The 26,613-nt window shown below is 45.4% G+C and overlaps 1 protein-coding gene across 2 annotated transcripts in view; it reads right to left on the bottom strand.

Annotated features, from left to right (window-relative positions):
* Window positions 1-26,613, bottom strand: part of parp8 (poly (ADP-ribose) polymerase family, member 8) — a 627,363-nt gene that overhangs the window by 357,875 nt on the left and 242,875 nt on the right. For both annotated transcript variants that reach the window (XM_085972589.1, XM_085972580.1), the window contains 3 exons: window positions 19,301-19,390; window positions 13,345-13,415; window positions 6,504-6,581 (listed from right to left, as the gene is read on the bottom strand). In XM_085972589.1, the coding sequence (XP_085828715.1) occupies window positions 6,504-6,581; window positions 13,345-13,415; window positions 19,301-19,390 (239 nt within the window). The remainder of the gene's footprint in view (window positions 1-6,503; window positions 6,582-13,344; window positions 13,416-19,300; window positions 19,391-26,613) is intronic.

Below are 26,613 nucleotides of genomic sequence, written 5' to 3' on the forward strand. Positions count from 1 at the left end.
CGTGGCTCAGGTAGTAATCCAGAGATTACCCTTGTGGTTCTGCTTTTTAATTTGGCCCCTAGCTGCTCATACTCCCTCAGCAGAACCTCTTTCCTTGTCCTATCTATGTCGTTGGTACCAACATGGACCACAACAACTGGATCCTCCCCCTCCCACTCCAAGTTTCTCTCCAGCCCAGAGGAGATGTCCTTAACCCTGGCACCAGGCAGGCAACACAGCCTTCGGGACTCTCGCTCTCAGCTGCAAAGAACCCTATCTATCCCCCTAATGATACTACCCCCTACCACTACAACATTCTTTTTACTCCCCCCACTTGAATGGCCCCTCGTTCCACGGTGCTGTGGCCAGGTTGCTCATCCTCCCTGCAGTCCCCGTTCCCGTCCTCACAGGGAGTAAGAGCCTCGAACCTGTTGGACAAGAGCAAGGGCTGCGGCTCCTCCAACACTACCTCCTGGATCCCCGTACCAGCCTCACTCATAGTCACACCCTCCTGTCCCTGACCACGGACTACTTCTGAATTAGTTAATCTAATTGGTGTGACTACTTCCTGGAACACAGAGTCCAGGTAACTCTCCCCCTCCCTGATGTGTCGCAGTGTTTGAAGCTCGGACTCCAGCTCATCAACACGGAGCCGGAGTTCCTCGAGCAACCAACACTTACTGCAAATGTAATCACTGTGAACATCAATGGTGTCCACCAGCTCCCACATATTGCAGCAGTAACACATCACCTGCTCTCCCATTCTATGTAATTAATTAAATTTATTATTATTTTTAAATACCCTCTGCCCCGATTCTAGATGATGAATATCACACTTCTATTTAATTGAACTTACCAACTTATAACGGTTTAAATGGGAAGGAAAAGTACTCACCAACCAGCCAATCACCTACCAGCTTTCTGGTGACGTCACACTTCGATTAATTTTTAACTCTCTCCTTCCCTCTGAGTTCCGAGTTCGGAGACTGGTACGCCTTACCTGGGTTTCTGGAGCCTTTTATAGCCCCGCTGCTGCCGCTGAAATTCCCGCCGGCGCACTGAGGGGGGTGGGGGGGAAGTGGGACTAGCTGAAGTGCTCTTGCAGAGAGCTGGCACGGGCTCAACGGGCCAAATGGCCTCCTTCGGTGCTGTAACCATTCTATGATTCTATTCTATGATTGCTGTGCTGGCTCTTTGAGAGAGCAATTGAAAAATAATCTCCCTTCCCGTCTCTCTCCATATACCTGTAGCTTCTGCTACTTTGAATATTTATACATTTCCCCTTAAAAGATTCAATGGCGTATGCTTCAATCACTCCCTGTGACAAAGCATTACATGCTCCAACAACTGTCTACATAAAGACATTTCCCCTAGCCTCTCTTCTTATTATCTGAGTACTATCATTAAATTGATGACCGCTCATCACTGACTCCCCAACCAGTGAAAATTGTGGCCCCGATTTAAAAAGGGGGGGCTGGCATGGTGTGTGTAATGCTTGAAATGGTCAGCCCAGCCGGCAGTTATGAAGGAAGCGAGGCCAGGTTGATTTTAACTTAAGGGCCACATTTGAATAATTAAGATAGGTGTCCCATTCAAAGCCAGCGGGAAGGTTTTCAAGGCCAGCAGGTGGGGGTGGGAATTGAGGCAGGAGCTGGTCGCCACTGGGCATCTAACGGAACGGGCCCTCTGTAATCGGTCTTTCTCCCCTGGACCTGTTTACCTGCCGACTGGCTCAGCCTCTGAGCTGCCCAATATCACACCGGTCTGGAGGTGCTAAGCTCAGTCGGGACTCCCTTCAGAGAGTTAGTGATAAGGGGTCATCAATTTTACAATTTCAATTAATCAATATTTTTTCATTTAATACTAAACAGAAGTTTAAATTCTCAATTAATAAATATACATCTTAATTTACATGGCAATTCATTTTAAAAGTGATCATTTTAAAGTTACATAGTTACACGAGATGACTGATTATTTCCATATTTTTTGTATAACATTTCATAAATCATCTTCATATTTTACTCAACACCATCAATATTTTAATAGTCTACCGAGTCAGATTTGGTAAACCGTCATTTCAATTTCTCAGTTATTCTTTATTCTAGATCACATCTTTCATTATTAAATCATTTTATCACATTTCAAATTAATCACTGGGTTTGCGATTATAAGTCAATGGGGGAGCGTCACACATGGAGGAAACTTTGTTCGCTTCAGACACAATACAATGCAGTGGATGACAACAACTCCAACAGGGCATCAGCTGCACAATTGACTGTATCCTCGGGCACACCATAGGCACCGCCACAGGAGATCAACTGATAATGTTAATTTTCTGGAATCATGCACCATTACCTGCCTGGTGTTAAAAAAGTTCAAACAGATAGTGAGTGGGTGGCCCTTTCCACAATACCTAGCACATGGCCTTGTTTTATGAAAGAACATAAGTCTTGCATTTATATAGCGCCTTTCACGGCCACCAGACGTCCCAAAGCACTTTACAGCCAATGAAGTACTTCTTGAAGTGTAGTCTCTGTTGCAATGTAGGAAACGCAGAAGCCAATTTGCACAGCAAGCTCCCACAAACAGCAATGTGATAATGACCAGACAATCTGTTTTTAGTGAAGTTGACTAAGGAATAAATATTGGCTAGGACACGGGGATAACTCCCCTGCTCTTTTTTGAAATAGTGCCATAGGATCTTTTATGTCCACCTGAGAGGGCAGACAGGGTCTCGATTTAACATAGAATCATAGAATGGTTACAGCACAGAGGAAGGCCATTTGGCCTGCCGAGCCCATGCCGACTCTCAGCTAGTTCCACTCCCCTGCTCTTTCCCCGTAGCCCTACATTTTTTTTTTTCTTCAGCTACTTATCAAACTCCCTTTGGAAAGATAAGATTGAGTCTGCCTCCACCACCCTTTCAGGCAGTGCATTCCAGATCTTAACCACTCGCTGCGTAAAAAAGTTTTTTCTTACATCGCCTTTGGTTCTTTTGACAATCACCTTAAATCTGTGTCCTTTGGTTCTCAACCCATCTGCCAATGGGAACAGTTTCTCTCTATCTACTCTGTCCAGATCCCTCATGGTTTTGAACACCTCTATCAAATCTCTTCTCAATCTTCTCTGCTCCAAGGAGAACAACCTCAGCTTCTCCAGTCTATCAACGTAACTGAAGTCCCTCATCCCTGGAATCATTTTCGTAAATCTTTTCTGCACCCTCTCTAAGGCCTTCACATCCTTCCTAAAGTGTGGTGCCCAGAATTCGACACAGTACATCAGTTGGGGTCGAACCAGTGTTTTATACAGGTTCATCATAATTTCCACACTTCTGTGCTCTATACCTCTATTCATGAAGCCCAGAATCCCGTAAGCCTTTTTAACTGCTTTCTCAACTAGCCAAGCCACTTTCAACGAGTTGTGCATACATACCCCAAGTTCTCTCTGTTCATGCACCCCCTTTGGGATTGTACCATTTAGTGTATATGTTCTCTCCTCATTCTTTCTACCAAATTATATCACTTCGCACTTTTCTGCGTTAAATTTCATCTGCCACGTGTCTGCCCATTTCACCAGCCTGTCTATGTCTTCCTGAAGTCTATCACTCTCCTCCTCACCGTTTACGATACTTCCAAGTTTTGTGTCATCTGAAAATTTAGAAATTGTGCCCTGTACACCCACGTCCAAGTCATTAATATATATCAAGAAAATCAGTGGTCCTAATATCGACCCCTGGGGAACACTACTGTATACCTTCCTCCAGTCCGAAAAACAACCGTTTACCACTACTGTCTGTTTCCTGTCACTTAGCCAATTTCATATCCAGGCTGCCACTGTCCCTTTTATTCCATGGGCTTCATTTATGTTGGCAAGCCTATTGGGGGGAAAATTCAGTTGATTTGCGCCTCCCGTTAACGTAAAGGCGCTAACCAGGCGCAAAGCAACTAGTGTGTGGGTGCGGCGCCACTAACGACTCCCGTGAAATTCAGCGTGAGGTTAGCAGTGGCAGTAACCGTTAGTGCCCCGTGGTGCTGCGCCACCGGCGATGACATCATCGCCGTGCACAGCACCCCGCTCGCGCCCCAACTGCGATCTTTGGTTACGCCTCCTGGTGGCTTCCAGTAGCACCCCTCCTCCCTCTTGGGGCGCTACCAGTGAATTCCAGGTGCAGGGGCGCTAAGTTTTTCAGGGCGCTAAAAGTAGCACCCCGCGAAGTTAGCGTCCCAAAGGGGGTGCGACCCAATTTTTCCCCCATTATGTGGCATTTTGTCAAACGCCTTTTGAAAATCCATGTACACTACGTCAACTGCATTACCCTCATCAACCCTCTCAGTTACCTCATCAAAAAACTCGATCAAGTTGGTTAAACATGATTTGCCTTTTAACAAATCCATGCTGGATTTCCTTAATTAATCATTCCCTATCCAAGTGACTGCTGATTTTGTCCCCGATTACTATTTCTAAAAGCTTCCCCACTACCGAGGTCAAACTGGCTTGCCTGTAGTTGCTGGGTTTATCTTTACACCCTTTTTTGAACAATGGTGTAACACTTGCAATTCTCCAGTCCTCTGGCACCACCCCCATATCGAAGGAGGATTGGAATATTATGGCCAGTACCTCCGCGATTTCCGCCCTCAATTCCCTCAGCATCCGAGAATGCATCCCATCCACTCCTGGTGATTTATCTACTTTAAGTACAGCCAGCCTTTCTAATACCTCTTTTTCAATTTTTATCCTATCAAGTGTCTCTACTACCTCCTCCTTCACTATGTCTATGGCAGCATCCTCTTCCTTGGTGAAGAGGGATGCAAAGTACTCATTTAGTACCTCAGCCATACCCTCTGTCTCCATGCATAGGTCTCCTTTTTGGCCCCTAATCGGCCCCACCCCTCCTCTTACTACTCAAGTTACTATTTATATGTCTAAAGAAGAATTTTGGATTATCTTTTATGTTGGCTGCCATTCTATTCCACATTTCAACAGTGACTACAATCCAAAAAAGTACTTCATTGACTGTAACGCACTTTGAGACATCCGGTGGTCATGAAAGGTGCTATATAAATACAGGTCTTTCTTTTTATTCTCATTCAAATGACGGCACCTCCGACAGTGCAGCACTCCCTCAGCACTGCACTGGAGTGTCGGCCTAGATTTTTGTGCACAAGTCTCTGGAATGGGACTTGAACCCACAACATTCTAACTCAGAGATGAGGGTGCTACCAACTGTGCCACGGCTGACACATATGGTAACATATTTGAATATACAGTTGACAAAATTGGGCAGATAGGTTTAACAAATGAGATATATAAAGCATGCTTCTGTCAATTATTGGTTGGAATCTACTTTCAGGCCTCAGTCTTTGATCTTAATCACACTATGACTGTGTAAGATACTAAGAGCTGATTTTTCATTTTCCTTTCCCATTTATATAAAACTAGCTGGGGAGCCCCGCGTTGCGAGGGCAATTTTGGGGCGCTTGGTCTCCCTGCCCCTGTGTGTCCCCCCTCTCCCTGTCATGTCCTCTCCCTGTCCTATCCCTCCCTCCCCTCCCCTCTCTCCCTCCCCTCCTCTCTCTCCCTCCCCCCCCACACCTACCCTCCCCCGCTCCCCCACTCCCCTCTGTCCCTCTCTCCGGCCCCTCCCCCTGCCTAGCGCCTGAGGTCCGGAGCTGAGGTCCCCCGCGTATCGCGCGGCTGATGGACGGCCGCTGTGGGCGGGCGGGCGGCGCATGCGCGGTCAGTGCGGGCGGCGCGAGCCCCCCGCGATTTCCCGAGGCTCGCCCCCCCCCCCGCGATTTCCCGAGGCTCTCCCCCCCCCCCCCAACCACGATTTCCCGAGGCTCTCCTCCCCGCGATTTCCCGAGGCTCTCCCCCCCCCCGCCATTAAATTGTTATTTAATTCCCTAACACATCATTAAAATATTTACCTTAGTTCCCTAACACACAGAAAGTGTGGGGGAAAAAATTCTGAAAAATCAAGATGGCAGCCACTCACCTCGGTTCAGAAGGATAAGGCCCGCCCACACACGCACCGATTGGTCGACCGGTCAGGTCACCGAAGCGTAGGATTGGTCAATCGTCGAGTCACTCGACTGTAGGAAGGAACCCGCCGTCCGATTGGTGGACCTCGACGTCACACGGTCGCTAATGAGATGCTAATGAGCGGAACGCTGAACGTTTTTGGGATACCGCGGGCGGGATTTTTGTCCGGCCGAAACGTAAATACGCCTATGACCGGTCCGGAATCGCAAGCTTTCTTTTGAGGCGACGCGCGTGTCGGTACGCTCTAACTTTCAAACGTATAGAGGACAGACAGACAGACATCGGGACAGACAGAAGAGCCGCTTTATATATATAGATGATCTTTCAGGAAGCACCAGCTCCAATTCCTGTACTAACCAGTATCCGCATCAGAATAAAAGAAAGGATCTCCCCACTTATTTAGTGTGCACGCCACTGTATTTGTTTCGTAAACCCCTGGAAATCACAGCTGGCAACCAATGGATCGCTGGAAATTTGCTCACCTGACCCACGTAATAAAATTCTTCCGAATCATTGTCTCCTTCTGAATCCTCCTCTATTGTGCAGTTGTGTCTGGACTCCTATACACAAACAGAACCAACAATGCAGTCAATGAGATACTAAAATTGGAAGAACACGTTGCTGTTTTTTAAGAACTTAAAAGCCATATAAACCAAACAAGAAAATAAAAATGGATTGCATTGATATCTATGCTCTGGTGCTAGACCATTGGACTCCCAGAGAACCCGAGATCAAACCATAGCATTGACACTTTCAGCTGACATTCGAAGACTATTACCCTCTACACAAGAGTTTCACTGTTATAACCAATCCACCTCACAATAGAACAACATTTTATTGAGGGGTGGAAAATAGCAGAGGTTTGAAAGATAACAGCGGAACCGTATGCAATCTACAGCAAATATGGAGAAGCTTGTGGCCACCCTGTCCAGCCTAAAAGACAACAGCACAAAGCAGAGAAAGTGGCAAATGGGCACAAAATGGAAGTAAAATCTCAGCAATAACAAAACACAGATAATATGATAGGACTCTCAGAAGTTTCTTTTGGAATGATGTTAAATATAGTGGTTCTGTCTTTATTTGCACTTTTTAATAAAGGTTCAGATTCTGCAGTCAGCAGCAAACGAACGGCACTCGCCGTTCATTACATTTACACTTGCATACAGACTTTGTGGGCTTTTGCACTGGAACTCGCGGCTATGAGAGAGCAAAAACAGGGGATCTGGGGCCTGTGTGAACAAGGCAAGCATCGTGTATCTCCTTTATCAACCAGTTTGAAGAATCCTTACTGAGACACACAGGGCAGGATTTTAACTCGGAGATGGGGAGGGAGCAGGGTGCAGGGGTGGTGCTGGATTGCAGTTGGGAAACCCAGGAGAATGGGTTTCCCTCAAGGCCCTGCCGAATTTAACGACAGGGCCTGGTTAACATTTTTTTCCCTCTGTTTCCCGCCCGCAGCCATCCAGATTGACTGGCTGGCCGGCTGTTGGGTGGGTAGGCCTGCGGCACCAGGCCACAACTGGTAAGCAGAGAGGAGAAGCAGGGAATCGGAGACCGGAGTGGTGTTCGTGGGCCGGGGATAGGAGATCGGAAGGCTGGAGGGGGGTGTTGGGGGGGGCGGGTGGTGGTGTAGCAGAGGTTGGGAGGCTGGAGGGGAGTTTGGGGGCCAGGGAATCAGAGATCGGAAGGCCGGAGAAGGGGGTTGGGGTTGGGGATCAGAGGTCGGAAGGCCGGATGGGGTGGGTCAGAGATTGGAAGGCCATGGGAGGGTGTTTGGGGGAGTCGGGGGCGGGGGATCGGAGATCGGAAGGCTGGAGGGAGATGAGGGGGCTGGGGATCAGAGATCAGAAGGCTGGCGGGAAGGGTCGGGTGGGTCGGAGATCGGAACGCCGGACGGGGTGTCGGAAGGCCGGTGGGGGTGGTGAGTTCGGAGGCCGGTGGGGGAAGCCAGTGGGTGGGGAGATCCGTGGGGGGGGGGGGGGGGGGGGGGATGTCTGAACAACAGATGGTTGATGAGGCAGGTACACTGGATGCAGCAGGTAAGTGGAAAGGCACTTACCTACAAGATCCAGCAGTCCTTGCCTTCCTTTAGCTGCCGGATTCCCCGAGGCGCAGGAAACCTGGCCACCCAGTTTTAAATTTAAAATGGTGCTTCAAAATGAGGCACACAACCTCACTATAATATTTAAAGTGCCAACCTGCCTCCTGGGAGTAGGTTGGCCGCCTGCCCCCCAGCCCGCCTCCGTTAAAACCGGAAGTGGGCGGGTTAGAAGCGGTTTGGGGTTGGGATTCAGATTTCTTACACTTTAATCTCCCACCTGACCCAAACCAGTCTGTTTTTTGGGGTTAAAATTCTCCCCACTGGGGGCGATTTTCTGACATCGGAGGAGGCGGGTTTGGAGGCGGGAAAGGGGGTAAAATTCGAATCAATGAGGGCGGGTTTGGAATCTGCCTCCAACCCGCCTCCGTGGGATTTTGCCGGTGCCGGTTTTGGAGGTCTGGAAACGGTCCCGCCTCCAGCTGACAATGGCACTAGTTAACATCATTGAATGCTTGTTAAGGGCCTCTCTAAGCCTATTTTGCGAGGCCCTCGTGATTTTTCGACCATTTCGGCCACAACCCTTCTAAACCAAGCCAGCTAAACCTGGTGGGTTGACAAGTGGGTTGCCTTCTCAGAGCTGCAGGTCCAACATTAAATCGTTTATTTCATCAGTGATCAGCTGTAGGTGGCAGATCTTTGCTTTAAAAGGAGTTTAAGCACTTTTAGAAGGCCTTCTGAAGTCGGAGGTACTGCAGCTTGAAGGTATCAACTGTGGGACCTCCTTGGAATACCCTCTCCCTCCCTGCAATGGAGGCATCTGCAAGCAGCATGGGAACCATTAATTTTCTGTCACCATGGACCTCAGATGAGGATGAGGAGCATCCACGGCAGCAGCAGAACCAGGCAGCTCAGCAGTAACATCAGCAGGAGTCCCAATCTCCTGCTCACCCAACTGATGCTGCACAGGGCAGAAGGCACCAGCGCATTGAGGCACCTCACCGCAGGAGATACCCCCGACAGAGGGTTTACAGACAGAGGATGAGCTACCTCAACATGAGTGAGCAGCAGTGCCAAAGGAGGCTGAGACTTTTGCGAGAGGTTGTCCGAGAGATCTGCAGACTGCTGCAGCAAGACCTGGTGCCCAGAGGAACGGGTGGACACCCCTTACCAGTGGTTGTCAAAGTCACCACTGCACTCAAATTCTGTGTCTCAGGCTCCTTCCAGGGATCATCAGCAGACATCAGCGGCATCTCCCAGTTGGCCACCCCCAGTTGCATCGCGCAGGTTACCGATGCCCTTTTTGCTAAGGCCCACAATTACATCCACTTCTCAAGGGATCAAGCGTATAACCGCGTGTGCAGTTGGCTTTGCAAATATGGCAGATATGCCAATGGTGCAGGGTGTCATAGACTGCACACATGTAGCCCTTAGGGCACTCCATCATAATCCAGCTATCTTTGTCAACCAAAAGGGCTTCCACTCCCTCAACATATAGCTGGTGTGTAACTACAAGGAGTTCTTGCAAGTTCTTTGGTAGTTGCCATGGCTCTTTCATCCTGCGACACTCTAGTGTTCCTCCGCTTTTCAATCCACCAAACCAACTTAACAGATGGCTCCTTGGTGACAAAGGCTACCCCCTGAAGAAGTGGCTAATGACGCTGATCAGGAGGCCAGTTAACGAGGCTGAAGAGCGCTACAATGCCAGCCACACTTCGACCAGGTCCATCATCGAGCAAATCATTGGCTTGTTGAAGATGCACTTCTGTTGCCTTGACCGATCAGGTGGAGCTCTGCAGTATACACCATACAGGGTCTCCAGAATGGTCGTGGTCTGTTGTGTACTACACAACATCGCACAGTGTCGTGGCTTGCAGCTTCCTGAGGAGCAAGTGGCTCAGTTCCAGCCCTCCTCAGATGAGGATGAGGAGGATCTGGAGGAAGTGGAGGAGGAGGAGGAGCAGCAGGAGGAGGTCAGAGCGTTGGTGTATCGACGAGCAGCAGCAGCAACAGCATGCGAGCACATGGCTGTCCGGGATGCAAGGGATGAACTTATCCTGGCCAGATTTGCATAGATTGTCCAACTTGGCACATGTCCTTGGCTCCATCCTAAGACATCATTGACAATGGACATGACTCTCTGGCCTCCTTTCACTCAGGCCACCAACCTGACAATGCAAGTGTGCTGGAGCCCACACTGTGGAGCTGCCTAAGGCAAAAGAACAGATGCCATAATGCCAACATTTTGGCTTCAAATCATTTTAATGTTTTCCAACAGGAATGGCATTTCATAAAATCCTGTGGAATGATCCAAGGCAGCAAGAAGCCATAAAATCAGACTGAAAAAGTGATGTCAGCAGAGGCGGGTTTCAGCCCCAAAACACTAATTGAGCAAGGGCAACCCACACCTCTGAAATCAACTGGCCAATTATGGGGAAATCTCCATTTTTTGAAAACTCTCAGTGGAGGCGGGTTTCAAACCCACCCAAACTGAAGCCCGCCTCCATCTCGCCTCCAGTGGGAAAAATCGCTCCCAGAGTCTAAACCAGGAAGTGCAAGTTAAAATAATTAATTCAATGTCAAATCATGTACAGAAAGTGAAATAGAGAGGGAAAGAAAGATGGCATTAAGAGAGAGGTATAAAAGAGACAGACAGAAAAAGTAAAAAAATGTTTTTTAAATCTCCAACAATAATTAATATCTGAAGGAATGAGACTCGACACTTGTAAAATTACATTTTCAGTGCCAGAGAGGTTGTTTGGCAGTAATTAAGACTTATGGCGTTAAAAATTCACTTACACTTGAATGGACAAGCCCCAACTTGTTCTGGCGTGTTTAATGAGTATTGCATCTGCCAATGCACTTTATTATGGTTATGTTTATGTTAATGTATTACAAGCCAAATGTATGTTGAATGTTTAAATGTCTTAATCTAAATGTACACTCTCGGGAGCCGCAAGCCTACATTTCGTTGTACTGCACTTATGCACTAACAATGACAATAAAAGTTGATTTGATTTGATTTGATCATATAAGTACCGCAAATTCACGCCCTTCCATGTGTTTGAATGCCGAGTTCGTTACAGTGCAGCTTCTGGAGGAACAAGGAAACTCGAACAGCAAATTCCTGATTCCGCATTTAACTGCAAATGTGCGGACTCTGAAAGTTGCTGTCCAACTTATTCATTAACAGTGAGCGCCGATAACCTCACTGTTATTCCTACCACAAAATACGGGCCAATAACTAAAAAAATTCTTGGAATCTAAATGCGTACCTACTATCGCTTCAAAATTAATTGAAGCTACCCCAGTATGATTGAAGATACCCTCACAGATAAAGGAACATATAATATTCCATGTCAGAAAGAAAAACTTGCATTTATATAGTGTCTTTCATGACCTCAGTACGTCACAAAGCATTTCACAGTTAATTAAGTACTTTTAATTGCTGTAATGAAGGGAAATGCAGCAGCCAATTTGTGCACAGCAAAGTCCGAGTGAAATAACTGACCAGCTAACCTGTTTTAGTGATGTTGTTTGAGGGATACATATTGACCAGGCCACCAGGAAAACTTCTTTCCTTCAAATAGTGCAATGGGATCTTTTTTGTCCAATTGAGAGGGTAGATGGAGCCTCAATTTAACATCTTATCTGAAGGACAGCACCTCCAACAGTGCAGCACTCCTTCAATACTGCACTGAAGTGTCAGTCTGTGTTCAAATCCTGGAGTAAGGCTTGAACTCAAGAGCTTTGTGAAAAGCTGACTTAGAAGCAAGAGTGCTACTACTTAGGCTGACATCTTAGTGGGTTTCGAGGCCTATTCTCAGCAGATGACCCATCTTCAGCTAGTGGTTTATTTTCAATTGGTGGTCTACCTTTAGTTGCCTCGCACAGTATAGGCTGTCATTCATAAACATTTGTTTTCCTTTTCTTGTGCAGCTAGATATACTGCAACAATTCACAAAAACTCGAGACCTGATTTTAACCTTGTCTGTCCGGCAGAAACGGGGTGGGCAGATGGTAAAAATGGCAGCCGGGTGCATCCCGCTGCATTTGCTCTCGCCGCCATTTACCCACCACTGTTTTTAATTGCGGGGAAGGTGACTCATTAATATCTAAATGTCAGGGTCTGATGCAATGCTTCTTCTAAGCTGCACGCGTGTGCGGCAATGGGGAAGGTACTGCGCAGGCCGCTCACAAGCTGTTCCCTGTAAGATACCGCATGTGCGCAGCAAATTTAAAGGTACCGCACAAAAAAATTAGTGGAAACATTGGTTTGATGGCACAAGTCGGACCCCAACGCAATTTTTATTCTGATTCCCGCAAATCACGTCCAGTGCCAGACCCACCAGTCAAAGTCGGAAGAATCCCAGGTAAGCTTAATTCTATTTTTCTTAACATTTCCTTGTGGGCCAGGAGGAGCAGGAGTGCTCCTCCACAGGGATATGTTGAGATGCTCTTTAACAGAATGAAAGTAGCCATTGAAAATTCTAGTGTGATTCTTCCTGCCACCAGGGAAAGGTCATAGCCCCAAGGAACTCCATTATATGAAAACAAAATGAAAATAATCTTGGAGTAGGAATGTTCAAATCACAATAGCAGAAGGCTGCGGGTACTGTACCTGGAACACGAAAATAAAAGAGTTTGACTGCAACCTTGTCCTTCAATCAACCTGCCTTTTATGAGTTCCAATGTACAGGTGGCTATATATTTTTTTAATAGAGATAAACACATTTGGGATGTTACCTATCTGACTCAGGTGGAACGAAGTTATTTGTGAATATGTGATAAGGCTGGGAAAGTGAACACAGGTAACTTCCGAAAGAAAAGCACATAATATGATACTGATTCAAAAGACCACACAACAGGGACTTCTGTTGAATAGAACAATGGTTCATTCTATTCTGCACATTTCGCTTCACATATGAAAAATAAAGTTACGTCATTGGTCAGGCTGAATCATGAAGTTAATAACACCACAATCATTAGAAGCTTCTTTTTGGTCTGTTTAAACACGTCCAATTTATGCTTCAATATTAACAAATAATACAGAACAGAAGGAGTATGGGCAGCTGTCAATTTTTATGAATTGGCAATAAGGGCTTCCACTGATTGTTAGTTATCAGATGAAGCAACGGGCAAAGGTTTACAGCAACAACATATAGCAACATTTTGTAATTTGCAGAGGACGGTATTGTTTGGAAGAAAAATCTGCAGACAATTCTGCTTAAACTTCGGAAAAGCTAATAAAAATGTTTGGACAAGATGGTTCAAATGGCACTTACCTGGCACCTCTCATTGTGCAGCTTTGTTCTGACCAACAGGCAACTTGTGGCATCATTATTGAACCTTAATTCTGAAAAATAAAGGGGAAGTTACAACCTCTGGTTCAAAAGAAAGCACATCGGTAACATTTCTACCCTGCAGCGTCTTTCCAGAGCAAAGTTATTATTGCTGTGCAGGAGAGTGGTTTATTTTTAATGTATTAAAAAAATCATCAGCAGTTTTCAGCAAACTACTTTTTTTAACACTTCAAAAGCCACCCTAGATGCCTTTGTCCTTGCAATTTACATTCTTGAGTTAGGTTAAAATATGATAAGTATAAAAGCTGGGCCTGATTCGTGCGTGTGTTAAAGGGATACTACATAAATGCATCTTCATTGTTGTTGCTGTTGAATGGTTGACTAATATGCAACAAAGTAGCAAGGTGATAGATTCCAGACAATATGTGTTTACCTTTACATCAGCATTCCATAGCATCATCTGTGCTTTAATATTTTGAAATTCTTTGCCATTGTTCACAACTGATTGAAGGTAAGACTATCAAAGGGGAATATATACTTGAAACAGAGAGCTCTCTACAGTCTAGTAGAGACATTCTCAACTTGAGCATGTCAGAAGAAAGTGCTCCATAATAAACCCAAAGCTATGTACATTATCGCAAATGGAGACTCCATGGAACCACAAGACAATGTTAGTGTACAGCTTACTGGGCAGTTTGTTATAACTGAAGAAAGTCTAAAGATTTTAAAGGGTAAATTAACCCATTGTGGCTGCTTCTATAATAGACATTTATTGCTCAGTATAATACCTTACCCAATTTCCTTGCTTCTGTAAATAATTTAATTATCAATAAAATTGATGAGTTATTTTAACCATATGAAAGATGTCTAATGTGTGATATTTTCCATCTTTCAGACTTCACAGGAGACTATTACATGAATTTCAGTGCTCAGTATAAATAGGGTAATTGTTAACCCAGGGATAAACATCCTAAGATGCAAACTCCATGATCACAAAGCATGAGACCTGCTGGTATGTAGCTATTAGAACAAAAACAGTGTTTTAAAAGGTGGCATTATAACATGGAGGAACAACCTCTTTTCCACTTGACTTTGAAACTTCCTCCTTGGCAAATGCACCATTGTTGTGGTCAGAACTTGTTGCAGAGAACATCAGTTAAAAAATAGTTTTATTGCATCGTCACCAACATTATGCCCTCAATCAACACCATTGACTGTAAAGCCCTTTGATACACATTGAGAAGGAACTAAATGCATGCAGATTCTTCCTTGCTTTTTCACTTTCTTTCTTTCCTTCCTGCTTTCCCAGACTCAAAATAGGTAAGGAGATACATTTTAACATTCATTGCCAGGCAGAACACTGGCAGAGGAGCATTGACTGCCCGTTATACACCCAGCACAATCTTCCTTTCCATTGCCTTCAATGGAAAGGAAAATCCAGCAGGATGTATAGTGCACGGACAATCTGCAATGCTGAGTTTACAACTTGGTGGTGAAAGTTAAAATCTACCCCCAGGAAAACAAATAAAATGTTCTGTGTGTGCCAGCAGTGGGGAAGCTCGCCTGCCACCAGTACAGCTTGGAAAATCAGGGCAGCACTGAAATGTACTGGTGCGAGTAAACGTTCTCTACCACCAGCGCGTACTCAAAGAATTACCCCCCACCCCCAAATTTTACTGTGAATTCAGTACAATTTTTTTAAAAATCAGTTAAGAACCACTTAACCTTTGCATAGCCTCTTTTGCCCAATTGCCCTCCCTTTAGCAGATTTCAAAACAGCTGCCAAGAGGGATCAAAATGTATGCGTCCACAAAGATGTACCATTGACATTATGTTCACTTTGCCACTCTGGCAGTTAGAAAAATGAGGAAATAAATACTGATTTTACTAAGGTTCCCAAAGCTCTCCACCACTGGGATTGCCCTTGCGTTATGTCGAAGTCTGTTGTAAACTAATTTTTTTTTTATTCATTGATGTGATGTGGGCGTCGCTGGCTAGGCCTGCATTTAGTGCCCATCCCTAATTGTCCTCGAGAAGATGGTGGTGAGCTGCCTTCTTGAACCGCTGCAGTCCATATGGTGTAGGTATACCCACAATGCTGTTAGGAAGGGAGTTCCAGGATTTTGGCCCAGCGACAGTGAAGGAACGGCGATACAGGTCCAAGTCAGGATGGTGTGTGGCTTGGAGGGGAACTTGTAGGTGGTGATGTTCCCATGCGTCTGCTGCCCTTGTCCTTCCAAGTGGTAGAGGTCACGGGTTTGGAAGGTGCTGTTGAAGGAGCTTTGGCGAGTTGCTGCTGTGCATCTTGTAGATGGTACACACTGCAGCCACAGTGCGCCGGTGGAGGGAGTGAATGTTGAAGGTGGTGGATGGAGTGCAATCAAGCGGGCTGCTTTATCCTGAATGGTGTCGAGCTTCTTGAGTGTTGTTGGAGCTGCACTCATCCAGGCAAGTGGAGAGTATTCCATCACACTCCTGACTTGTGCCTTGTAGATGGTGGAAAGGCTTTGGGGAGTCAGGAGGTGAGACACTTGCCGCAGAATTCCCAGCCTCTGGCCTGCTCTTGTAGCCACAGTATTTATATGGCTGGTCCAGTTCAGTTTCTGATCAATGGTAACCCCCAGGATGTTGATAGTGGGGGATTCAGCGATGGTAATGCCATTAAATGTCAAGGGGAGATGTTTAGAGTCTCGCTTGTTAGAGATGGTCATTGCCTGGCACTTGTGTGGTGCAAATGTTACTTGCCACTTGTCAGCCCAAGTCTGAATGTTGTCCAGGTCTTGCTGCATATGGACACGGACTGCGTCAGTGTCTGACGAGTCTCGAATGGTGCTGAACAGTGTGCAATCATCAGCGAACATCCCCACTTCTGACCTTATGATGGAGGGAAGGTCATTGATGAAACAGCTGAAGATGGTTGGGCCTAGGACACTGCCCTGAGGAGCTCCTGCAGTGATGTCATGTGATTAAGATGAATGACCTCCAACAACCACAGCCAACTTCCTTTGTGCTAGGTATGATTCCAACCAATGGAGAGTTTCCCCCTTGATTCCCATTGACTTCAGTTTTGCTAGGGCTCCTTGATGCCACACTCAATCAAATGCTGCCTTGGTGTCAAGGGTAGTCACTCTCACCTCATCTCTTGAGTTCAGCTAATTGATAGAGATTGAGTCCTATGATTGGTCACCAACTCCATTATCTTTGTATCATGCGACTACTAAGATGGTAGAAGGCGAACTAGATGGACCTTATTTTTTTATTGTCTAAGCAATTCCTATGTTTCTATGTACCACCAGCATAAGCATACATTTAGACTATATTTGTGCTAGATACTGCTGACTTAACTTTGGGAAAATATTTTATTCATAATGCTATTGAAGGCTCTTGGCATTTATTTTTGAGTCAAAATTTTTTATTTAAAGTAACTCTTTATGCTTCAAAATTTGATTTGGAATTTTGTGATTTCTCCAACATTGGCGTCGATGTCATTTATAAACTGGACTCAGTCAACTAATGTGAATGATTCATTAATCTATCCGGATTAGATGGGTTGCCTGGATATTTTGGTTTCTTTACCTGAAAAGAAAAGACGACTCAGTGGTGATGAGTTTTCACATTTGTTGCCGATGTGAAATCTCTCCAGCTGACATCAAAGGGTCAAAGTGGTGCATTTCCACCTATGGCCCTCTCAGTTATTACTGATAAATCAAAGACTGAAGTGCAACAGTTCTGTGGAACACTTGTGGGTCGTGGGGGTGGGAAATGTGCCAGTGACCTCTTGGAAAAAAAAAATGACTATATTTTATAACTTAGCGCCAACTCCCAGCCCTGCCGCTGTTGAAAGCAGCCTGTTTGTGCTGCAGGGTAATTTCAGCAGCAGCTGGCTCGCTATTAAAACAACAGTAGTTCTGAAGTTTTTGTTTCGATTATTTTATTGCCAGTACCTGTCCTTATGCTTGTACCAGCCAGCAGGAGCCTTCAGCTGCTCAGCCAGATGTTGTTTTGCCTGATTCTCCCTCTGATAGCAGCATTTATGTTCGAGGCCGAGGCTGCACTACCTGTGGAGGCATGGCTGAAAACCACATACTTTAGTAGTGCCGTCTCCATTGAAAGGAGCACTGCTGCTTTTATATTCTAACTTTGCTACCAACGGCAACACTGCTGCACGATTACCAACAAAGATGTCATTTGGTAGAGTGCCACAATAATCAGTTTAGAATAAAAATCAATAGCAAAAAAATTCTAACTTCTGGAACAATTGAAGGTGAAGGTCAATATTTTAATTGTTAACTTGGGCTGGAATCTTATCCCAGGTGCAGCATAAAATTTGGTTGTGGCCCGTTTTCAACCACGTAGACAGTGCACACCCTAACCAGGAGGCCCGAGGCGCACCTGAAATTGGGCCTCATTAGGGGGTCCCTCCGGGGTCCTGTGGAGACGGGAGGACCACTCTCGCTCCTCCTGACTCCACAGGAAGATTTTATTTTATTTATTTATTTATTTATTTATTTTTTAAACGTCAGATTTTGGCTGCAGTGACCGCTCATCAACTGTTAATTTAGCTCTATCTGACATCTATTTCATATGTAAGGGGCCTAACATCTATTTCAGACAGCCACCACAGGAACCTGGGCAGCCGCCTATGCAAGTATGGTGGCACCCGTACACTTGGTACTGATGTGGTGCCCGACATTACTCCCCAAAATTGGCCCTCATTGTGCCCGTGTTGCACTGGTAAAACGGGTGCATCAAGGTCCAATTTATTCCAAAAGGCACTTTTTTATTATTCTTTATTCCTGACTTGTTCCTCCGTGCACTGCTCTCCTCCTTTTATACCAATTCCCAATGCGTTCTGGCCTAAACTGTGTAATGAGGACACCTAGAGTGTTCCCTACTTTATTTGAAGAAACTGCTTTAATCCAAGGCTGCTTGGTGGACTCACATCTTTATGCTGCTTTCGGTTTCTTACAGGTGCTGCAGTTTATTACTCAAGAATGCAACTGATGGACGGAGAAAAGTGTCCCTGCACTCTGGTGAAGAAAAGGAACCTTAAAAGAGTCCACTTCAGGGCCCAAAAAATTGGCTCATCATTATTAGTTTTACATCCATAGCCTTGCATTACGCCAATGTGTTTCAATGATATATTCCATGATTTGAACACATCTACATTCAACCACTGACACCACTATCGTACCTGTAATGACCTGGCAGGACAAAAATCTATGGAGGAGTGGGTTCCTCTGCACTGCTAGTTGTAGTGAAATTGGTGGCTGTGCTTTCAGCTGCCAAGGCCCTAAGCTCTGGAATTCCCTCCCTAAACCTCTCCGTGTTTCTACCTCTCCTTTCTCCTTTAAGACATTCCTTAAAACCTTCATCTGCCCTAATACCTCATTATGTGGCTTGGTGTCAAATTTTGTTTGCGAACGCCCCTGTGAAGCTCCTTGGCATATTTTACTACGTTAAAGGTGCAACATAAATGCAAGTTGTTGTTGTTGTATACAGGTTTATAAAAGAACAAATTTATAATTTTCCCACATTTAGGCTACAGAGGAAATCTCGCTTTATTTTACATAGAATTACACAGAATATACAGCAGAAACAGGCCATTTAGCCCAACTGGTCTCTGCCGGTATTTATGCCCCACACGAGCCTCCTCCCACCCATCTTCATCTAACCCTATCAGCCTGACGAAGGGTCATCGACCTGAAACGTTAACTCTGTTTCTCTCTCCATGGATGTTGCCTGGCCTGCTGAGTTTTTCCAGCGTTTTCTGTTGTTAATTCAGCAAAGCCTTCTATTCCTTTCTCCCTCATATCTTTATCTAGCTTTGCCTTAAATGTATTTTTTTCTCTCTTTCTCTTCTTTTTCCAAATAGAACAGTTCTGAATTTTGGTAACATTTGGCATAAAATAATCTTGCCTAAATTACAGGCTCTTACCTGTTGCTATTCTTTGGAAAATTACTGGAATGGGGTCTCTTGTGACTAGCACATCATCATCATTCTCTGAATTTGACACATATGTATTGTCTAGAAGGGACAAGAAAACAGCATACATCAAATTGTTAAACATTATTTCCATGTAGGTTATTTTGCACATTCAGAAAACAATAGACTTCTCCTGAAAAATTATTTTGGAACTATTTGCTCCCAGCAGAAGCTGGGATTTTTCATTGGTGCATTTTGTGCATCCACCAGCAGGAGACTGGGATCAACAGTCTCCAATTACTGAGCTGTGTCGTCTGATTGGGGTTTCAAGAAAATAAGCCCCTAGGACTTTCCTGATTAATAAATGCATCTTCTGTGGCTCAAAGAACAAATCTGGTTCCCATGTGTCAAAATTACATGAGGAACATTCTGGAACAGAGGAAGTGCAAAAGTTGGACTTCAATAATGTCATCTTTTCCCAATGCACGGTATGAACAAGAAGCAATGGCCATCTCTTCTTTTACTCAGGGACATCCAGCTAACAACGCAAAAGTCAAATTTAGTTTTAGCACTCTGAATATGAAACGATTTAATGTTGTGATATGAATATAATTATATTAGAATTATTCCCTGTCACTTTACAAATACAGGTAGTAAAGATTTTGATAAATATACCTCTACATAATTAGGAGTAGTTTTGAAGCATTAAAATGAATCTATGAATTGAACGAGGTAATGAACACATTTATGCCCCAAACATGTTTGCTTGCAGTGATAATGGGTTATGCTCTTGATTGGCACACTATGGGCTAGATTTTGACTTTGTGCGAAAGTGTAAAACAATTGATAGTGAATGAGACCAGGCAGCTCGCCAATGAATCAACACTAGATTTTGGGCCTTGTGTCGCCGGCAGGTCAGTGCTGAAGGGCGGCAGTGAGCATAATCCAAGCATAACCATCGGGATCGCAGCCCGCAGACTTTCTGGGCCTATGCGTCTTTTTTGCCTGCCATACTGCACTCAAGCATTACATTATGTAATTGGTGATAAAAAGCAATTACAGCTGGCATATTGTACAGCAGAATAAACTGTGCACAGGGAAAAGATTGTACTGTTTCACCTACATTACAGGGTGACAAATTACAAGGTTGTGAACACAGTGAACTAAGACATTCTGTATTGTAATGACACTGAGTGTTCAGTGTCTTCCAATTACTGTAAATCACTTGTTTGCTGTTTTGCACCGCAAAGCAGAATCTTTTTAAGTATGACATTTTTATGCTATTGAGGTTTTATTTAAAAGCAACCTCAAAAGGTAGCAGATGTAGCGATGAACAAGCTACAACAGAAGTCTCATAACAACAGAAAATGCTGGAAATACTCAGCAGGTCAGGCAGAATCTGTAGAGGAAGAAACAGAGTTAACGTTTCAGGTCGATGACCCTTTGTCAGAACTGGAAAAGGCTAGAGAAGTAACAAATTTTTAAGCAAGTGCAGGGGCAGGGACAGGGAGGAGGGGAGGAAAGAACAAAGGGAAGGTCTGTGATAGCCTGGAAGGCAGGAGAGATTGACTGACAAAAGGGACGATGGTGCAAGGCAAAAAGAGAAGGTAATGGGACAAGTTAAGAAACAAAAGATGACTCTTGATGAGGTGTAAATGGCAGTGGCAGAATCATCAACAGCTACCATGTGAGAAAAAAGGGAAAAAAATATAGGGGCCGAGGTTATAGTCTGAAATTGTTGAACTCGATGTTGAGTCCAGAAGGCTGTAAAGTGTCTAATCGAAAGAGGAGGTGCTGTTCCTCGAGCTTAGAAGTCTCATAACATTTCTTTTCATGCCCGACAAATAAAATTAGACAACTTAAGAAAAGCAGGATTGCCAGATAAATGTGCCAGGCTCTACTTAAATGGTTGGTGGCATAAGGCAGGTGTGAGCATTCTGGTCCTGGTACCAGCAGATTTCCCTGAAAAGGCTTCCTTATATTTCTTTATCTTTAGCATGAAGACTTGTGTAGTGGGGCATTTTGTAAAGAAACCCCACACTTACAGAAAAGTGGCTGTCTAGAAAAATGGCAGTGTACCTTAAAGCTTCTTTCTTCATCAATGGTAACATTGTTGCCCTTTAATACTTACTTTCCATAGGCAGACGTAACACTGGGTGGGATTTCTGTTGGAAATTGTAGGTCTATATTCATTGAAACAACCCACGAAAAAATGAAGCTGTGTGAGAACTGTGACTGGGGAGTGGGAAATGGCGAGTTGAACATTACAAAGTGGGACCAGGTGATTAGGTCATAAGATCAAAAGTTTCTAGTCCCTACTTTCATGATTATCACCAGTGGAATAATTTCTGTCAAGCTGGATTTCCACCCTTATATTACTGGTTGCATAGAGCTAAAAGGCTTGAGTAATCTGATAGGAACATGGGAGTACAGTGATTTCATGGATCAAGTTGCTGTGCTACAGAGTGACAGGTTGTAATCTGTGGCCATTATTACCTTCACAGTGAGCTTTTGTATTCTATTGGGCCCTCAGGGGCACACAAATAATAGGCAGCAAACCTCTCCAATGGGACCAGAGGGCGAGTCGAGCTATACTGCGCTAGTGCATCACGTAACAACCAGCTGAACAATGCTTTAGCAGAGACCTAGGAAAAAAATTCTCATGTAGTACATTCCCAGGCTAGCCTTGGTGCAGTACCCTGCAGAAGTGAATCGCTTCTCTATAGGAAAACATGGTACCCTTCAATAGGTTTGTAAACCGGCCCACCTTTATCCAACCCCGAGAGGAGTGGCATCAATAAAAGGTCTGAATGTCAGTCAACTGCCCTCATGATGTTGGCCAGTTATGGTGCCCAGCAAATAGCCAAAGGTTTACAAGTTAAGAGTAAAGACATAGGCCCCAATATTTACTGGCGCAGGATTTCCAAGTGGGGAGGAGTAATTCTGGCTAGGCCAATCGCTGTGGAGTTTTGACTCCACAGTGTGCGCGGTTTCTTTTAAAGAGGATCCCCGCCCGGAAACCAGCCTGAATGACAAGCTTAGCTCGCGGTTGATGCGGGGAACGCTGCAGCAGAGGCCACAGCCCAGGAGCAGGTACGTTTGTGCTGCTGGGGTAGAGATCATGAATGGAGGGGGGGGTGGATACAGAGTGGCTTGTAGGGTCAGGGGGGTTGATCGTTGGCAGTCAGAGACAGATCTGGGACAGAGATGGGGAGGTCGGTGATCGCGGTGGGTGGGGGCTCTGATCATGGGGAGGGTCTGATCGCGGGGAGGGAAGCAGGTTAGCTGAGGACTGGGATGAAGCACGTTTGCTCCTCCTGGCCCACAACAAGTGCTTGAAAGCACTTACCTCTTCCACACAGCAGTCCTCGCCTCACTTGAGCTGTCGGGTTTCCCGAGGCCTGGGACACCTGACCAGCCGGTTTAAATTTAAAATGGAGATAAAATCTGAGGCACGTAGCCTCATTCAAATATTTAAATCAGGAACCCTTAAAGGAGGAGATTGCAGGGGCTCTGACACAAATTTTCAGAACCTCTCTGGCCACAGGGGATGTACCAGAGGACTGGAGAACAGCTAATGTAGTACCATTATACAAGAAGGGTAGCAGGGATAAACCAGGGAATTACAGGCCAGTGAGCCTAACATCTGTGGTAGGGAAATTATTGGAAAAAATTCTGAGGGACAAAATTAGTCTCCACTTGGAGAGGCAAGGATTAATCGGGGATAGTCAGCATGGCTTTGTCAAGGGTAAATCATGTCTGACAAATCTGATTGAATTTTTCGAGGGGGTGACTAGGGGGGTGGATGAGGGAAATGCTGTGGATGTGGTTTACATGGGCTTCAGTAAAGCTTTTGACAAAGTCCCGCATAGGAGACTGGTCAAGAAGGTAAGAGCCCATGGGATCCAGGGTGCCTTGGATCCTAAACTGGCTGAGTGGCAGGAGGCAGAGGGTGATGGTCGAAGGTTGCTTTTGTGACTGGAAGCCTGTGTCCAGTGGGGTACCTCAGGGATCGGTGCTGGGTCCCTTGCTGTTTGTGATCTACATAAATGATTTGGATGAGAATGTAAAAGGTATGATCAGTAAGTTCGCAGATGACACGAAAATTGGTGGGGTGGTAAATTGCGAGGAGGAAAGCCTCAGGCTACAGGACGATATAAACGGGTTGGTCAGATGGGCGGAAAAGTGGCAAATGGAATTTAACCCTGAAAAGTGCGAAGTGATGCATTTTGGATGGACAAATAAGGCAAGGGAATACACAATGAGTGGTAGGACCCTAGGAAGTACAGAGGGACCTTGGTGTACATGTACATAGATCCCTGAAGGCAGCGGAACAGGTAGATAAGGTGGTTAAAAAGGCATATGGGATACTTGCCTTCATTAGCCGAGGCATAGAATATAAGAGCAGGGAGGTTATGATGGAGCTGTACAAAACACTGGTGAGGCCACAGCTGGAGTACTGTGTGCAGTTCTGGTCACCTCACTATAGGAAGGATGCGATTGCTTTGGAGAGGGTGCAGAGAAGATTCACCAGGATGTTACCTGGGATGGAGCGCCTCAGCTATGAAGAAAGACTAAACAGGCTGGGGTTGTTTTCCTTGGAGCAAAGAAGGCTGAGGGGGGACCTGATTGAGGTGTACAAAATGATGAGGGGCATAGATAGGGTAGACAAAGAGGAACTTTTCCCCTTAGTAGGGGGGTCAATAACAAGGGGGCATAGATTCAGGGTAAGGGGCAGGAGATTTAGAGGGGATTTGAGGAGGAACTTTTTCACCCAGAGGGTGGTTGGAATGTGGAACTCAATGCCTAAAAGGGTGGTAGAGGCAGGAACCCTCACAACATTCAAGAAGCATTTGGATGAGCACTTGAAATGCCATTGCATACAAGGCTATGGACCAAATGCTGGAAAATGGGATTAGACTGGACAGGGATGGATGGGCGGCGCAGACACGATGGGCCGAAGGGCCTCTTTCTGTGCTGTATAACTCTATGACTCTATGACCCACCTCCTGGGAGCTGGTTGGTTGCCCAACCCCCCATCCCACCTCCATTAAAAACAGAAGTGGACGGGTTTGAGGCGGGTTGGGTTTGGGATTGAGATTAAACATTTTTTTTACATCACACCCGACCTAATTCCACCTGTTTCTTGTTTGAGGAGATCTAAATCACACATTTCCTGATGCTGCTACTATTCACTAACTCCTACTGGAAAATGCATGTTTGCAGGTGTAGGGTGAGGACCGGGTTGGGTGTGGTTGTGATGTCCTCCATTCTCAAATCACCCATTGGCATTCCTGTATAGGCTCACTCATGAAGAATGGCTATTTGAATGAGACACTGGAGGGCTCCTGGTGCCCAGATGGCAGTAAGGGTCAGTGAGGTATACATTTTTATTGAGTTGTAGTGCAAAACAGGTGATAGCGAATCGACTCGAATGGAAAAGAAAACTGGGCTGTGTTAAGTCTGTGTTATAATGAGAATTATTACACAGACCACAAGAGTAAATTTTAGCAGGTCTTTACTAGTTGAAGGTCAGGGCGGAACTGCCCAATAAATCATTACACAGCACTTATATACCGGTGTGGTCACCACCGGTATTACAGTATACAGCAGCCAAGATAAAGTAGTGCAACCCTTAAATAGTTCTCTTAAAGGTGGAACGGTTACATAACCTAAAAAGGGAGGATTGTAGTGTAACAGTATATATTCCCATTAAACATAACATCATAACATATATACACAACTTCATGTAAAAACAGTTCACAGATTCAGTCTCTCTGGAGGCTTCCTGACTCGGTCCGGATAACGCCTCGGTGGTGTAGTAGTTTTCGGTGGTGTAGTAGGTTCTTTTGGCAAGGTCGATTCGGCTTGAATGTCAGTGTCGGGTTCATCTGGTTCCTGTATCACCGGATCGGAGGTAGATACTATGGGTATCTCTGCTTCATCATTAGGCGTATAGAGTTGTGGTGTCGGTTGTCCCTTTTCGGATGACGCTATGATCTGGTCAGCATGGCGCCTTATTATGCTTTCACCAATGTCCACGGTATACATCAGCGGTCCTAGTCGTGTGCAAATAGTTCCAGGCTGCCATTTCTCGGTACGGTAGTCCCGGGCCAAAACTTGTTGACCTATCTGGAAGGTTCTAGTTGGCCTTTCATTCATGCCTTTAAATTGCCGGTTCTCTACGTCCCTTCTGATGTTTGGCTTGATCAAATCCAGCCGGCATCTTAGTCTTCTATTGAAAAACATCATGGCGGGAGTTTGGTTTGTGACCGCATGTGTTGCATTCCTGTACGCCAACAAGAAGTTATCTACCTTATGTTGTAGATTTATGTCTTCATTACCCATGGCCTTTATGGCCTTCTTGAAGGTCTGGACAAACCTTTCAGCTAATCCATTGGTGGCGGGATGGTATGGGGCGGACGTGTAGTGCTTAACCCCATTGTTTTTTTAAGAACTTCCTGAATTCTTCGGACACAAATTGCGGTCCATTATCAGAACAGATCTGTTCCGGCAGCCCATTCCTGGCAAATATGGTCCTTAATACTGTGATGGTTTTTTCCGTGGTGGTGGAGGACATCTTTATTACCTCCGGCCACTTGGAGTGTGCATCCACCGCGATTAAGAACATTGAGTCCATAAATGGACCAGCAAAGTCGATATGTACCCTTTGCCATGGAGATGAGGGCCACTCCCATGGATGCAGAGGAGCTTGTGGTGGGGCGTTTTGGACCTTCTGGCATCCTAGACAGCTCTTGGTCATTTCTTCGATGTCTCCATCGATACCTGGCCACCACACGAACGCTCTGGCTAGGTTCTTCATTTTCACTCCACCCAGATGCCCCTCGTGAAGCTCCTTTAGCACTTTATGCTGGAGTTTGGGTGGAATCACCACTCTGGATCCACACATCAAAGTTCCTCAGCACACTGACAGCTGTTCTCTTCTTTGCGAAAATGCTGGCAACAGTGGTTCACCATGTGCTGGCCATCCCTTCACCGTTAAATCGTAGACTCGAGAGAGAGTCAGGTCATTTCTTGTTTCCTTTTCGATCGTAGAATTTGTTACTGGTAGACATTCCACTATGGTTGAGTGGAACATCTCCACTGGGTCCACTGTAGGCGCTTCTTCTACCGTTGGCAACGGTAGGCGTGATAAACCGTCAGCATTCCCATGCTGTTTTGATCCTTTGTATTCTATGTCATATTGGTGTGCCCCTAGGAAAAGGGACCACCTCTGTAGCCTTTGCGCTGTCATAATGGAAACGCCCTTTTTAGGGTTGAATATGGATACCAACGGCTGGTGGTCTGTCAGCAGTGTAAACTTC

This window comes from Somniosus microcephalus, chromosome 2 (assembly GCF_052327205.1).
Source record: "Somniosus microcephalus isolate GS21.2 chromosome 2, FLI_Smic_1.0, whole genome shotgun sequence".
NCBI classification, from domain to species: domain Eukaryota; kingdom Metazoa; phylum Chordata; class Chondrichthyes; order Squaliformes; family Somniosidae; genus Somniosus; species Somniosus microcephalus.